General features: G+C 43.9%; 1 protein-coding gene across 6 annotated transcripts in view; it reads left to right on the forward strand.

The window, feature by feature from the left end:
- Window positions 1-17,227, forward strand: part of ABLIM3 (actin binding LIM protein family member 3) — a 137,239-nt gene that overhangs the window by 61,594 nt on the left and 58,418 nt on the right. For all 6 annotated transcript variants that reach the window (XM_006150865.3, XM_006150861.2, XM_014588738.2 and 3 more), the window contains 3 exons: window positions 6,738-6,921; window positions 8,775-8,887; window positions 15,566-15,692. In XM_006150865.3, the coding sequence (XP_006150927.1) occupies window positions 6,738-6,921; window positions 8,775-8,887; window positions 15,566-15,692 (424 nt within the window). The remainder of the gene's footprint in view (window positions 1-6,737; window positions 6,922-8,774; window positions 8,888-15,565; window positions 15,693-17,227) is intronic.

Here is a 17,227-nt window from a genome sequence, read left to right on the forward strand (position 1 = left end):
TGTCTCTCTCTGTCTGTCTGGCGAGCACACGTGCCCTATAGCGAAAACCTCTCAAAAAAAAAAAAAAATTTGGGTTTTTTGTTTGTTTTTGCAATAGGGCAGAGAGAGAGAGCCAGAGAGACAGAAAGTGAGAAATCACCCCCCAAGGGGGATGACCACACCGCAATCCCTTCTTCATTCTCCTCTCGAGATCTTGGGAACACACACACATGCCCGTTGTGAGTTTATGCCAACAGGTCTGGGATTCGAACCACAGTCGACTACATGGGAGTCCAGGGACATAGCCATTATGCCAACTGCTGGTCCCGCTATAATAAAATATTTGATAGAAAGATAGAAATATCAGGGCCAGCAGGTAGCACGGTGGTTGAGGGTGCTAGACTCCCACATGGTCAACCACGATGCAAGTCCTGGACCTGGTGAGTTGCTTTCTCACTTTCCCTCTCTATCTCTTCCTCTCTCTCTGTTTCTCTCATGCTGGTCAAATTTAAATAAATAAATAATGTTAAATAAAATAATGCTTTAGGGCCTGGCAGGTGGTGTGGTGGTTAAAGACACTGGACTACCACATGGCCAACTGTGATTTGAGTCCCAGACTGGGTGGCTTGTTTTTGCACTCCCCCCCCCTCTCTCTCTGTGTCCCTCTCTGGTCAAATTAAAATAATTAAATAAAGTTAAATAAAATAATTCTTTTTAAGAAATTCTTTAAGAAAAAAGAAAAGAAAGATAGGAATATCAAAAAGATGATAGTCCTACCCTGGTTGAACTATAATTGAAGGCAATTCTAACAAATTCTATAAGATTTTCCACAGAAACTAAGAAATCAATTTAAATTGTGTTCTTGACACAAGAGCCAGGAATATTAAAAGCATTCCTAAAGAACAGCAGCAAAGCAGGAGAACCTGCCCTACCAGATGTCATTATTTAGTAGGCAGTATAGTCTTAGATAAATAGACCAATATAAGAAAAAAAATTTTTTCACATATATGGAAACTTTATTTTTATTTATTTTTTTTTTTGGTGGATCAAATAAAGACTGCTTGGTAAATGGCACTGACATGATTAATTATCCATGTGGGGGCAAACTGGATCCCTAATGTATACCTCATTAAAGTCAATTCCAGGTAGATTGATGACTTACATATGAAGGGCAACACAACAAAAATTTTAGAACGTATCTTTTTTAGGATTTCAGGGTAAGGAAGAATTTTTAAACATAACACAGAAAGTTCAAATCACAAAGGAAAAAACTAATAAAGTCAGCAATATAAAAACTGAGAACTTCGGGGCCAGTAGGTAATATGGTGGTTAAGGCACCAAACTCCCATATAGCCAACTATGCAATTTGAATCCTGGACCCAGCGGCTTGAAAATCTCACAGGGTATGTGTGCATGTGTGCCCTAAATCCCCAAAATTCCAGGAGGAGATTGGAGGAGAAGGGATTGCATTGAGGGGATTGCATCCCCTCTGGGGGCTGATTTTTCACTTTCCCTCTCACTGTCTCTGTCTGTCTTTGGTAATCACCCATACCCTAAGGCAAAAACCTAAAAATAAGCAAAACCTCTTCAGTTCATCAAAAGATACCACTAGGGGAGTGAAAAGACAAGCCCCAAACTGCAGACAATATTTGTAATAACAACTAAAAAAGATTAATTTCTAAAATACATAAAAGATTTCTACAACAAGAAGAAAAGAAAATGGGTAAAAACATCAGTTAGTATTTTACAATAGAGAAAATACAAATGACCCATAAATATACAATTTTACAGTAGAGAAAATACAAATGACCCATAAATATACAAAAAGATTCTCGGTTTTATTCATAATCAGTAAAATGAAATGTAAAATCACCAAAAGGATAACAGGAGAGTTTATCAAGGTTGCTATTGGCTCGCCGGAAAAATCTTGACACATTTTCTAACAGAAAAACAGGTTATGATCTTTCTGACGACTCAACAGATCTACAGAGTAAATACAATCAAGATACATCACTTCATGTTCATGCTGTTGACTAAATACAAGAACTCAGATGTTACCAAGTATTGGTAATGATTGGGGTCATTAGGAACTGCTAGTGGAGATCTAAATGGCAAAAACTCTTTGGAAGACAGGCATTGCCTCACAAACACAAGGAACATTTATAGCAGCATTTCCATAAAAGAAAAAAAAATGCAAGCAGCTCAAATATCCCTCAGCAGTGGAATAAGTCACTTGTGATCTACTATTCAGACAACAAAATACAGCATGGTGAAAATGAATGAGCTGCAGTTGATGCTTCGACATGAATGAACCTCAAAAACATACTAAAAGAACAAAACAAGCACAGAAGAATAAAAGCAGAATGATGCCATTAACGTAAAGTTCAAAAACAGGCAAAACTAAACAATATGTTGTCTGTGGACCCATCACAAAGTTACGTACAAAGCGAGGAAATGATAAACACACAATCAGGGACAATCTGGGAAGGGAGTGCTCATAGGAAGAGGTGAACAGCCTTCTAAGGTGCTGCTAGTGTGTCTTGGTAGTGGACACATGGCAGTGTGTTTTATTATTCCTCTTCAAATTGTACAGTTTAAAATAATTTCTCTATGTATAATATATTTCACAATTAAAGTGTTTTAAATAATGAATGTTTACATTCAGGGGCCCTTCTAACTTTTTATTTTGTAACTTCATAAAATCCAATCTCATTTGAAAAGATAAAAACATGCAAAATTACATAGAGAACCCTGGACTCTCATATCTGTTTGTATCCTCATTTTCCATCTAGCCCCTTCTTTTACGAATGAGCTCTAGAGAGGTTTGATAACTTTTTCAAAGTCATATGACACCTCAGTGGTAGAGTAGGACCATAGGCAAAAGTCCAGTAGCCCACAAATGATACAATTTCCATTGACACATGTATTAGCTTGTGGTCAAACCCTCTTTCTAGGCATCATGGTCATAGTAAGCATTCATTCTAGGTTTGCTCAAAGCAATTCTAGCTTTGCATATTCTGTTCCACTACCAAACCATATGACCTGCTTTTTTTTTTTTTAACTGATAGACTTTATTTTTTTGATATGCAGTATAATGACTGTCCCAAGTGTGTTCATTTTGCATCGGGTCCATACTGTAAACTCTCTCTATGGCTTTTCCTGTTATTTTAGTGTCTGGCTCTGCTCAACCTCAAATACATCTGTCCTGCTGGTCCAACTTGCCTTCCATTCCTGTGTTTCCCACTGTATTTCCAGGAACTCCCTGAGATTCTTATCAACCTTTGCATTCTTTCTACCAAAAGCTTCCTCCTTCAGTTCCTTAAGGGAAATGAAGGAACTAATTGTTCCAAGTTTTCTTATGTCCGCCAGGTTCTCTCCCCTGGGAGAGGTGACTCTCAGGGTGGAGTTGGCCAGGCAAACAAAGGAGAGAAAAGAAGGGAAAAAACAGGAGCTGCTTCCAATGAGGTCGTAGGCCATGACCTAACTAATTCCACAGCCATGAAGTCAATTGATCCACCACCTGCACACCCAGAACAGCCTGTACTCTGGCTTAGCCTGCTCTTAAGAGCAGGCATTGTTTAATGTGATGGATTTTCATGATGCTTATGGAAGACCTACCCTTCCTCACCTCCCCATCATCACCATCTCTACCATATGCCTGCTTCTCTATGGGGAGGGAGGAAGGGAGAGAGGGAATTCAGGGACTAGGAGAGCAATTCTGCACACTATGAGTTTGAAATGTTCGGGCACACAATAAACCCTGAAAGAAGCTGTTCTTCTCATAGATTCATAGGATATTACTTTAAGAAAAACTCAGCCTTGTCATTTTACATACAAGTGAGCAGAGGTCCTAAAGAAGAGAGGGCCCAGTCCACTATCAGAGCCTTAACGGTAGTGAATAGTCCAGAGCCCAGATGCTCTGTTTCCCAGACTAGTCTCTCCCACTGTTCTGCTGTGATCTCTGAAACTACCTCATCCCCCCCCCACCCCCAGCCCCAATTCTGGCCCTTTGAGCTTGCTCCTGGCCTACAAAGGTAAACAACACTTAACAAAACATTTCTGGCATTCACCTGGAAGTCCTACCTGTTTATAAGCTGGCTGCTTTTACAAAACAACCTTCCCTGTTAAAAATGAGATAGTGTTTCCTGGGGTGTTATCACCAGTTCTAGGCTGGCTTCTCAGTCTTTCAGGCTTGAAAATTGTCTTGTTGGTTTCCCCACCATTGATAACTCTTGATAAAGCTGACTTTACTCACTAAATCTTTGGGGAAATGATGTATAAAATCAGAGTGCCTATTTATTAATGTAAATAAGAGCCCTAATTCTCTGTTGGACTAATTCATGTTGGCCTGGCCAGCTCCTTCTCTCCAAAGTACAATCTATGTGGAAAGTCAAATTATCAGACAATCTCTTGGTAAATGCAGGCTCAAATCAAGAGAGCTGGTCACAGGATTTGAATGGGCTCTCCAGGGTGGTCTGTTTCTGGTTGACCCTTCCTGCTGTCTCAGCCTTGCTTCAGCTGGATCATTGCATTGGTAGGCCCTGAGGCCCATTCATTCTTTTTCCTTTTTTTTTAATAATTATTTTTATTTAACTTTATTTATTTACTTTAATTTGATCAGAGAGAGACAGAGTGAGAGAGAAAAATAGGAAAAGTGAGAAAGCAAGTCACCAGGTTCAGGATTCGAGCCATAATCAGCCCTGTGGGAGTCCAGCACCCTTAACCACCATACCACCTGCTGGCCCCTCATTCATTCTTTTATAAGAAACTTTGAAAAGAGGAAGAAGAAAAAGAACAAGAAGAACAAGATACTTTGCCTGTTTCTCCTCTGTCCATTAAATATTGATTTCATAACTTAACTCCTTATGGGAAAATCTTATTTCTCATATTTCTAGGTGAATCTCATATGATTCAGTTGCTGAGATACCTATGAGTGCATCCATCTGTCTTCTGTAACTGTCCTACCTTTATTTCTCCCTGTTATCCACAGATATTTGAAGAGACTTTAGGAAATGCCTTGCAAAAGATGTTGCTTTTCTATTCAAAAGCCATCAATATCATTGATCATTTTGTTGCAGCTGGGTGGTGGGGAATCATTATAATCTTCTTTCCATTTTCATATATGTTTGAAATTTCCAAAATAATGTTAGAAAACTTTTTTTAAAACTAAGGGAAAACTTCTCAGTTTCCTACAAAGCCTAAATTTCTTAAACTGGATTTGGTCCTCCATCCAATAGATCTGAACCGTCTTTTCCTGTATTACTTCCCTGTGCTCTCCAGGAATACCACCCTTACCCCACCCTTCATGCAGATATCACTTGCAACTTTCTGCCTCTGCTTTGGCTCATTCTCTTCTTTCAACGTTCAACTTAGATGCTACCTTCCCTAAGAAGTCTCCCATGATCCTTCCCCAGTGACAGCTATTTCTTCTTCCCCACTCACAGCACTTACTCTCTAAACCTGCCCCATGGTCCATTGCCCTTGATAAGTGCTTGATAAGTGGCATTTTTCTTTTTTTTTTCTTTTCTTTTTTTTTCGTTTTTTTTTTTTTTTTTTTTGGAGAGGTTTTTGCTATAGGGCGCGTGCGCTCGCCAGACAGAGACATAGAGACAGAAAGCGAGAAATCATCCCCCAGGGGGGATGGTCACGCCGCAATCCCTTCTCCTCCATTCTCCTCTCGGGATCTTGGGCACGCACGCACACGCGCCCGGCGTGAGATTTAAGCCACCGGGTCTGGGACGCGAACCGCGGTTGACTACGTGGGAGTCCAGCGACATAGCCATTACGCTAACTGCTGGTTCCCGATAAGTGGCATTTTTCTGTATAGTCTTCTCTCTGCAGTTGTTATTCTGGCTTCAGTTTGGGGATTGTGTTTTATCATTCATGCCTGGGCACAGACCTATGCCTTGTGACTATGGTCAGAACAGATTATAAATTTCAAGTCCTCCATCCCATTGCTAGTTTGGGACTTAAAGCATACAGTCCCCACGCTGCTTTTCACTGGGCCAGAGCCGAGCTCATAGAAAGTACCCCAGAAATTTTTAACAGAATGAATCTTTTATCAAATTCCAGACGCCACCAGCTTTGTAGCATTGCATGAGCCACATGGCCTTAAATTTTTCATTCATGCATTGAGAGGATTGTATATTACTAGTTCTCAGTCAATGTGCGTAAGAATCAGCTAGGCAGTGCATTGAAACACAGATGCCTGTGCCTCAGCTCCAGGGAGTGTCATTCAGACCCAGGCATCTACATCTTTTTTTTGTTTGTTTTTTTTTGAGAGGTTTTTGCTATAGGGCGTGTGCGCTCACCAGACAGACAGAGAGGGACATAGAGACAGAAAGCAAGAAATCACCCCCCAGGGGAGATGGTCACACCGCAATCCCTTCTCCTCCATTCTCCTCTCAGGATCTTGGGCACACACGCACACGCGCCCAGCGTGAGTTTTAAGCCACCGGGTCCGGGACGCGAACTGCAGTCGACTACGTGGGAGTCCAGCGACATAGCCATTATGCTAACTGCTGGTTCCCAAGGCATCTACATCTTAAGAAGCTCTCTAGGTGATTCTGATGCCAGTGGCATACAGGTCTTACTTTGAGGAATACTGGCCCCAAAAGTTCCTGAAGTCTGATGTGCCACCATTCTCTGGTCACTCACTACCAAGTCAGGTGCCAGCCTTCCCCCGCCAACAAAGGTCTCTTGCTTTCAGACCCTCCTTGGACTCAACCCACCTTTGTTTCCCTCCTTGTTTTTCCAAGTATGTGGCTGTGGCCTGGCCCAGTCAGGCTTCTTCTTCAAGAACCAGGAGTACATCTGCACCCAGGACTACCAGCAACTCTATGGCACCCGCTGTGACAGCTGCCGGGACTTTATCACAGGCGAGGTCATCTCTGCTCTGGGCCGCACCTACCACCCCAAGTGCTTTGTGTGCAGTTTGTGCAGGTGAGCAGGTGACCAGTGTTCCCCGAACTTCCTATATGAACCTTTAGGCAAAAGGAAGAGTTGGTCTTCCCCAGGAATTTCTGGGGTTTCAGGACTTACACTGTACACCTGGATTTCTATAATTTGGGGGTATAAGGATCTGACAAGCCAGTGGTTTTCAAACCTTGGAGCCCTGAATCCGCTCTGTCAAATGGGATATGATGTAAAACACTAGTTTGTCCTATGAAGGATGCAGGATGAGGATCTGAGCCCCACAGACTCGGCCTCCCATTTTTCATCAAAGGACCCCCAAGAGTCTCCACGTCTCTCAAAACTCAGTTTGGAAACCATAGATCTGGCCCAAGTTCCCGTACCCTCAGTTGCGACAAGGATGTCTGTGTATAGCCTTCTTCCATCATCCCAGTGCTACCTGGAAAACAACCCCGGCTTTGTAAGTTTCAGGTTTTTCATTAGTGAAATAGGGATCAAAGCCATTCCAACCTCATTGGGTATTCGTGAAGATCAAATGAGATGACACACACAACAACCTTAGCTCAGTGACTGGTGTGTCTGTTTTTACTGTTCTTTTCATTTTCATAAAGATAATTATCCAACTTCCCTGAAGACATCTCCAGTGATGGAGAGCACATCCCTGTGCCCTTCTCCACCCCTGCCATCCCAGTCTTTTACCAAGCATACATTAAGGCTCCACTGTGTGCCAAATGCTACATTAAGGAGATTTAAAAAAACAAGAAGAAGAAAACCTCAGTCCTTCCCACAAGAACGTTAAAATTTAATGGGTAGCTCTGATTAAGTCATAAGTAAAGCATGCTTAAAGTATATATGCAATTTTTAACCAGAAAGAAACAGACTAATTTTTCTCCCAATAAAATAACCACTAATTAGTTATCAGTTAGAATAACTAACCATTTATAATTTCTAATTGAAACTAATAATGTATGTAAGAAAATATAATCACTCAGGGAAATTCACTTATTCATCTGTCTCTTAAAACCTGGACCCTGGATTCTAGAACCCCAGATCTACTGTCAGAGATTAGTATAAAGTATCAATAAGGTAGAAGATGAGGTTCTGTCAAGTCCATAAAGACGGAGTGACCCTCCAAAGTCAGGCCATGTCTTTTTACCTTGAGTTTGTGGCTAGGTAAGGTTGAGAACATGACTCCCTGACTCGCTTGTTCCTTGTTGCTAGTACCAGGGCAGAGGAGTCACTGGAAGCCTCTGATAGGGATTATGCTCAAAGTCCATATAACAGACATCTCAAACTTCAGAACTGGTAGTGATAGAGATTCTGTATACAATTTCTAATTTAGCTGGGGAGGTAGAACATGTACAAGCTTGAACCCTTTGGGCTATGAAAACTGAACAAATACATAGGAAGAGAGGAAGAGGTTATTTCTGAACTAGGAAACTGCCTGTTGGAAGGGAGATTTTGAAAAATGTCTGAAAGGTGAAAGGAAGAATTTTTGGTAGAATTGGGAGTTGAATGAATTCCTCTTGACATATGGGATAGTCAAGCTGGGGTGGAAAATGTCCTTCCAGGAAGAAGGAACACCTCTACTGAAGAGTTAGTAACCCCTTTTTCTTAAGGCTGAGATATGTAAGCTTAAGTAAGTGTCATAATTCTCTCAGTGTCAAAATCTTTTAAACAGTCCAGCTGGGCCTCTAGTTCTAGCTTTCCTGCTGCTAACTGAGTGACTTAGCAGGCCTGTCACTGTGAATTTTCCTGGTACTCTAGAAGGCCAGCTGTGTGTCACCACATGCTTTCACCACAGGTTCTATTGGGCTACCAATGGTATGGAATCTCTCAGGAGAGGTTGACTTTCTTGACTTCCTCCCTTATCCCTCTTGCAGGAAGCCTTTCCCCATTGGAGACAAGGTGACCTTCAGTGGAAAAGAATGTGTGTGCCAGACATGCTCCCAGTCCATGACCAGCAGTAAGCCCATCAAGATCCGTGGACCAAGCCGTGAGTCCTCCCCACTGGGCACCTCCTTGTCCGTAGGCACTTAGTCCCTGGCTCCCCTGTCCCAGCACTGTCAACTGCTCCTGCAGGCATGGAGGGAAGTGGGGGAGGTTCCCACCCTGGAAGACTTCTGAAGCATGACTCAGTTGGCATACAGCCCAGACCTACAAGCTGCCCTAAGCACAATGCAGGAAAGAGAAGCTGCCCAATCTCAACAGTGATGGCCATATGTTAGCCACTTGGATGGGCCTTTTCTGGGACAAGCTAGATTCTTGCGCTTACATCTTAACAGGGTTAATCAAGTGTGTTGTGTTGTCACCAATGGTTCTCAATTTTTACAAACTCCTCAAGAACGAATTTACAGACATGTCTTACCAAACAGAAGTCTAAGGTGGCCTAATAGCTGCGCCACAGTGGTGTGCTGGAGCATCTTAGGTTATGTTCTGTGGACCGCTGCAACAGCTTCATTGTCAGACTTGAAGAAATGCCCATTTCTTAGAGCTCTAGGGATGAAACCTAGGAATTGACATTCTTAAAAGCTTCTGGAGTGTTTAAATTTACTAAGACCGAGAAACACCACCTAAGGTTAAGGGGGGGATACATGCCATGCCATGGTAAATGTCATGTTTTATCACCAAACCATGAACTGAAGGGGAACTAAGGATTAAGAGTATCTCAGAATAGTCATCCTAAAGTGTGGAATGTCCATTCCACCCAAGTGTGTCTGGAGATAAGATGTCTAAGTCACTTTTTCCAGTTCTGTCAGGCTGCTGACAGCATGCACCCACACACACAGGCCAGTCTCTAATCTCCTAGGTCCTGCTAAGCTCTGGTGCTCTTTCATGTCATACAACACTCTTGTTGCCTTATTCAGACAATCAATGAAAACCCATTAGCCTCCTGTACTGCATTGCTGTGTGGGTGTGGGGGGTGGTTAGCCACAGCACCTGCAGAGTCAGCATGCTAGGGCTGCATTCGACCAACCAAGGAGGGTGAACAGAGAACACCTCGAGTCAGCAGGGCTCGGCTCCCAAGGGCCCTATTCAAGACTGCCCAGCTGTGGTGAGCCAAGAAGAAAGACAGTAGGAAGGCTTGCTCCCTCACCTGTCCTTCCCGTTCGTCAAATCAGACCTATTCCTGGAATGTGTGGAGCCCTTCTTCCCATGTCACTGATGATGCTCAGAAACAGCTCATTGCTTTGACCAGGTTTCCTTCTGAAGGTGACCAAGTGCACACACTGTTATCCTCCATGACACCTCAAAAGCATCAGCAAAAGAACTGAAGATCAGGATGCTGGTATGGAGGACTATGGCTCTGTGGCTGAGAATGCTCAGGAGCCCAGAGACCAGCAGGATTACATGTGAGGCAGAAGAAAGGGAGCCCAACCTGAGTCAGGAGGCTACCAACCTTCTGCAGGAGGCAAAGCAGTCACTAGCCTCCCTGAGACTTGGTTTACCCAGCTATGAAAGAGGAATGGGATTTCTTCTTCACTGTAATGTTGTGGAAAGCAAGTGTATTAGTACATAGGAATAAAACTAGCATTATGTTGTAGTATGTAAAATGTTCACTTTATACTTACATATAAAGTGAGGGATGTCATTGGCATGGAGGTTTAATCTAGTAAGCATTACCAAAGGAGGACTGAAAACAAAAGTCCTGACTCTGTTGTTATTTCTCTGAGGCTGTGTTATGTTACTGTGTGCTTTGGGGTCTCTAACAGGTGTAAGACTGCTTCAGCTCAGAATTGGGGTCTTGTACATGAAGCATGTTCTCAAAGAGAAGTTCCTAAATGTCTACACTATAATTTTGCATATTAGAGAGAAAGTGAAGAAACATGGGAAAGTGAGTAAAGAGGAGAAAAATGATCATGTAGGCAATTTCCAAGGGGAGTACCTAGAATTATGGCTCATCTTATTACTCATGAAGAAAAACTGCAACCCATGGCTTGCCAGTGCATATTTCGTAGATGTTATTTCTCCAGAGGTGGTCACTGTCCATGCTGCAAGTGTAAGGCAGCTTCCTGACTCAAGGATATGTGAAAGGTCTTCTTATTTCCCGAGGAAGAGAGGGAACATAAGCCAATTTGAGAAATTACTTCAAAAAATAATCATGGTAAAGAAAAAGAACAAAAAACATTGTGCCTTTTTAAGCTATAAGAGCATGAAGTTTTATCCCTGGAGAGTGACTAAAGATATTCTGAAAAGCAGGCACCATATTCACTCAAAAGAGAGCAAAAAAAAATACTCAGGGGCTGTCAGAATAAAGAGTTATGTCGCCACAGGAAGCAATATTTACTCACATGTCTCACTAAGAAGAAGCAACAGCAGTAGTAGTGTAACTATCACCAGCATCACCATCACTATCATCACCACCATCACCATCATGTCATCATTACCATCACCACCAGCACCATTAGCACCACCATTAGCATCACCATCACCATTATCACCACCACCATCACATCATCAACATTACCATCACCACCATGCCACCACTATCACTATCATCACTACCATTACCAACATTATCACCACCATTACCATCACATCATCACCACCACAATTACTATCAACATCACCATCACCAGCACCACCATTGCCACCAGCACCACCACCACTATCACTAACAAAACCACCATAATCACAAATATCACCATCACCACACCTAAAATGGATTGACTATTACTATTGTCAAGTGCTGCACTAAGTATTATATACCTAACAGCTCACTTAACCATTACAATATCTCTGTGAGGGATATAAAAATAACTCTTGTTTTGTTTGTTTGTTTGTTTTGTTTTTTTGGTTTTTTGTTTTTTTGTTTTTGCTATAGAACATGTGTACTCACCAGGAAGAGAGAGAGAGAAAGGGAAAGTGAGAAATCATGCCCTGGGGCCAGCAGTTAGCGTAATGGCTATGTCGCTGGACTCCCATTAGTCGACCGTGGTTCGAGTCTCGGACCTGGTGACTTAAACTCACACCGGGTGCGTGTGCGTGTGTGCTCAAGATCTGAAGAGGAGAATGGAGGAGAAGGGATTGCAGCGTGGCCATCCCTCCTGGGGGGTGATTTCTCGCTTTCTGTCTCTCTTTCTCTCTCTGTCTGTCTGGCGAGCGCACGTGCCCTATAGCAAAAACCTCTCCAGAAAAAAAAAGAAATCATGCCCTAAGGGGAATGGCCATGCCACAATCCCTTCTCACCCATTCTCCTCCCAGTATATTGGACATAAACACTGGTGCACATGCATGCTCCTGGCATGTTTTTCAAGCCACTGATTCTGGGACTTGAACTGTACAGTTGGCCATGTGGGATCTAGCCACCTTAGCCACCACACCAGCTGGCTGGCCCAATAATAACTGTTTTATAAATGAGAAAACTGAGACTCAAAGAGTATAAATGACTTGCCCAAAGTAGCACAGATTATAAATAATGGAACTAGGATGTGAGACCGGGCAGTCTGGTTCTGGAGCCTATTCCCTTAGACCGGAGACAAGCCTTGCCAATTGGGAAGGATCCTGTCTTCCTGGATTAGTTGACTAAAACAAGGCAGAAACTTGCTATGACTCACAAAACCCATTTGTTTTTGCTGTTCTATGAGGAATGAATGACACAGTTAAGAAAAACTAGAGTGGCTGTCTGGGGTCTTTGGAGCCCTCAATAATAAACTGAGAAATTTGAGAGGAACAGGTGGTGGTGTCATACTTTCTACCAGCTGAAGATGGTAATTTTAGAATAAAGAGAACAGATGAGGAGTGGACAGCTGGCTTTGCAGCAGCCACCTCGACATAGGGCATGGTTTTCCTGACTGTGCTATTACCCCCAAACTCATGGACTCCCAGACAGGTGTTAGGCTCCAACAGGGGGCGAGAGTGAAAAGAGGAAGAAGAGGGAGAAAAACATCCTGATAAATAAGAAGCTGATACAATAGAGGACCAGCAGTATCATGTGAAAAAGAAAACCACATGGAGAAGGCATCCTAGAATTCTCAACAGGGATGAATCAGCAGGACTTCCCTACATACATACAACAGGAATATTGCTTCTGGCTTCAGATCAGAGATTGAGTAATGCACAGAAAATGGTTTAAAAACATTAGAATGTACTACAATAACAATGGCAACAACCACTTACTGGACACATACATGCCATGCATTGTACCAAGGCCTCACAGGCCTGATTTCAGTTCATCTTTGCCCCAGTGTTGTAAGGAAGACCTTCAGATGAGGAAGCCAAGGTCATACAACTAGTAAACAGGGAAGCTGAGAATCTCCCCAGGCCAGCTTCTCACTACTCTTGCTAAGATTTCAGCCCAACCTCTAACCACTACACTTACTGTCTCATACATTTTAGCTCAACGTGCTAAATTCTTCTCAGATGTATCACTAAAACTTGGAGAAATGGGACTCAATACTGGTCTGTGGTCATGAAAAGATATAGTTATTAAATAAGTTTTATTGAAGAAGTAGAGAAGTGGGACCAGCAAATGGCATAATGATTACGTCACTGGACTCCCACATAGTCGACCGCAGTTCGAGTCCTGGACCCGGTGACTTAAATTTGGGCATGTGTGCATGCATGCATGACCAAGATCCCGAGAGGAGAATGGAGGAGAAGGGATTGCAGCATGGCCATCCCCACTAAGGGGTAATTTCTTGCTTTCTGTTTCTCTGTCTCTCTCTCTCTCTGTCTTTCTAGCAAGTACATGCGCACATGTCCTATATCAAAAACCTCTCAAAAAGATAAAAAAAAAGAGACGTGGAGAAGTGTGTTATTGACCAATAACATGTCTATGTTGCGGTCCACAAGTGCTTTTAATCAGTGGATGTCTGTATCAAGCAAGGAAAAGTGAAGAATAAAGATTGAAGGAGAAAAGAAAGACTATAGTTGTTCTTAATTATTTGAAAGAACTGTCATGTTGGGGGTGGGTAGGTTATTCTTGGTTGCATAAGAATAGGTGAGAGTCGCAAGGAGTCAGGTCTCAGCACCACTGAAGAAGAGTCATGGCATTCATACTTGCTGAGTGATGTACCCTTAACATGGTGCACATCATCCCTGCCAAGTCACAGTAAACTTCCTTGGAGAGGAGTGAGCTGCCCAACCCTAGAAGCAAGTAAGCAGAGGATGGGTGTCCCCCTATCAAGAATGCAAATGATTCCTGCCCTGGGTGGGACATTTGACCAAACACTCTGTGATCTCTGACTCCCTGTGGAATTATTCAGTCCTGTCAGGGAGGCTTGCAGAGACACAAGTTCAGGATTTGTGGCCTTGAATACTTGACTAGATGCCTGCAGTCTTTGGGACCCTCTAGAGCAAGCATGGGCAATTCAGTCTAGGTGCCTGCCTGTCTATAAAAAAGATGGGGGGGGGGTCACTGACTTCACTGAATTATTGCATGCTGAAGCTGGTAACTACTGGGAAATGGGGTACAGGAAGACATACTTATCCCAGGAGAAAAGAGATAGATCCCCAAACTCTTTATTCTCCCAGCCCCCTCTGAAGGCCTGGGGCTTGGGGTGTTTTGCAATTGAAGACCATTCTACCCCCAGCTTATACTGAAGAATGTTAGAAACACTCTCAGCAGCCAAGAGGTGGGATTCAGTGGGGCCTGACTCACTCAAACACTTCATCAGGGCCCCAGACCCTCCATAGCCTCTTGACACATTGCCCTTCCCGGATATGCAGACACATCATCTTCTCTCCCAGCACTGGCTCCCAGCTGCATGTGAGGGCCAGGCTCCCTCAACTACTTCTGCAGTTTCTTTTCTCTAAAATCTGACGCCAACAGGGAGGTTTGTCCTCTGGTAAACTTTGCCCCATGACCCTTTCCATGTCCAAAGTGGGCCATCCGGTCAGCTAGGCCTGAATTCCCAGCATCTCCCAAGTATTTTGGACTCTGGCTCCATTTCCTGCCCCTCCCCAGACATTCACTGAGCTGCAGGCAGAACACTGGGCCTGCCCCACACTCTGTTGGCCCCAAAGAATATTCCAGGGTGACAGTGACAGGGAATGAGGACACCTTTCTGATTTGGGATTTCCTATCAGACACTGATCCTTGCTTCTTGGGGAAGCAAATGCTTGGTATATGAGCACATTAGTGAAGTAGTGGACATGGTGAATTCTCTCCTTTGCCTGAGGACTGTCAGGCCCATTCATCCACAGTTATTTAGCATACATGCTCCGAGCTCTTACTGTGTGTCCAGCACCATGCTAGGCAAGGGAATGGCTTTACTTACAAAACACAGACATGGCCCTTGCCATTCAACGTCCAGCCTGAGCCTGAGAAAAATGTAGCCTGTCCATAGGAATAGAGCTTCTGAAACATCACTGTACATAGAGTCAGTCTGGGTGGGGCAGGCAATGTTGTACACTGCAAGGTCCCAGGTGATACTGATGCTGCAGGTCCTGAGGTCACGGGGGAGGTCAACAAGCGAGTTAGCAGCTCAAGGAGGGGCAAACAGAAAGGTCTTCTTCTCTACCCCTGGCCAAAGCCCCTTTTGAGAGGCTGGAGCTGCAGTGGCCTTTTTCTGGTCTGGTAGAGTCTCTGGGAAGCTGTCAGTGCCAAGGTGGAAGCAGCTATGGGAAAGCTGGTGTTCAAAGAAGGGTTTCCTAGGCATGAGCCTGAAGTGGCATAAGGGTCAAAGGAGCCCAGGACGTTTTGTTTAGCAGTGTCCTCTTGTCTCTGCAGACTGTGCTGGGTGCAAGGAGGAGATCAAGCACGGCCAGTCACTCCTGGCGCTGGACAAACAGTGGCACGTCAGCTGCTTCAAATGCCAAACCTGCAGCGTCATCCTCACCGGGGAGTACATCAGCAAGTGGGTCTCCCCGTCCCACCCCGTGTCCTGGGGCTCTGCACTCTCTAGGCCTGCCTTGTCTGGCCTTTGCCAGCATCATCTCCCTTCATTGCCATGGCTGCCACACTTCAGCCACAATGGCCTCTTTCCCAGGCCCTTTCTCCATGGGCCCTCCAAGGTGTTTCCTCTGCCTGAGAAGCTCTTCCCTGTTCTTCACACCCTTACTCCCTGCTTCCTCTGGTATCTGCTCCATGCTCTCTCCTCAGAGGCAGCGTCACACCATCTCCCACCAGCTCCCGTCTCCTCGTGGTTCCCTATTTGAATCCCTCATGCAGGCTACCACCTCTTAGGAGTACACACTTAGCTATTAACTTTTTAAAAGTGATAGTACTATCAATTGTTGAATGTTCATCATGTTCAAGATGCTTACTATCTGCTTTGTATGGATTATCACAGTAAAGCCCCATAACTACTCCCATGAGGTGTTTATCCCCATGGGATACTGAACCTTGGGGAAGTAAATTGCTTGCCCAGTGATGGAAGGTTTAACAGCTGGCCCAGTGCTATATCCCTGCCCTTAGCACAACGCTTGCCCATAGTCAATGTTATGGTTGTCACATTAATTTGAGATGAGAGAAGATGATGAACACAGAGAGTTACCAGGAGGGAGAGGCTGCCCTCAGTGACCTGCCCCCTACGGCATTACACCAGTCCCCTCTTGTGGCTGAGCCCTAGTAACCATGTGTATATATACTCAAGTACCTAAAAGTACTTTGAACACACCCTCTCCCAGCTGTGACACCTTATGACCCCAGACACTTCCTAGGTTCCACTCTCTGGCCTGATGCAAGGAGGTGGTGAGCAAGTAAAGATTCAGCATAGACCATTTCTGCTGGAACTTACAGTCTAACAAGGGTGAGAAGTGATAAATACACAAAGAATCGTACACCAGGAGCTACATGATAGGGAGCACAAGAGAAATAGTTTTATGCTTGAATACTTTTCAATCATGAGTGACAGAAAATCTAACTCCAGCCCACTTAAAAGCAAACATGGGAGGTTATTGACTCATACAAATGGAAAGGCCAGAGACACACTGGCTTCAGGCATGGTCAAATCCAGGGGCTTAAAGATCTCATTGATACTTCAGAAGTCACTCTCTCCCTCTCTCTCTCTCTCTCTCATTCTCTCTTTCACTCTCTCTCTCTTAGTTCTGCTTTCTCCTCTGTTGGATTCATGTTCAAGCAGGCCCTGTCCAAGTGGTAGCAAAGATCATCAGCAACTCTCAGCTTTCATTCTATTAGCAAGTCTAGCAGAGAGAGAGGTCTCTTTCCCAAGAATTCCAACAAAAGAGCCATGGCTGTCTCTGATTTGGCTATGCTTGGGTCACACCCATTTCCGACCAGTCACTGGCCGAGAGGGTCCAAACACTAGAGTCAGAGAGCAGCCCTTTGTGATCCACAGTAACCTTGAGTAGGCAAGGGAACATCCAGACAAGGTATTGCTATGGACAGAAGGGGAGCCCACACTTGCCCGTGCCCATGTCCAAGGTTCAA

Source organism: Tupaia chinensis, unplaced genomic scaffold (genome assembly GCF_000334495.1).
Source record: "Tupaia chinensis unplaced genomic scaffold, TupChi_1.0 Scaffold000303_1, whole genome shotgun sequence".
In the NCBI taxonomy this organism is placed as follows: Eukaryota; Metazoa; Chordata; class Mammalia; order Scandentia; family Tupaiidae; genus Tupaia; species Tupaia belangeri.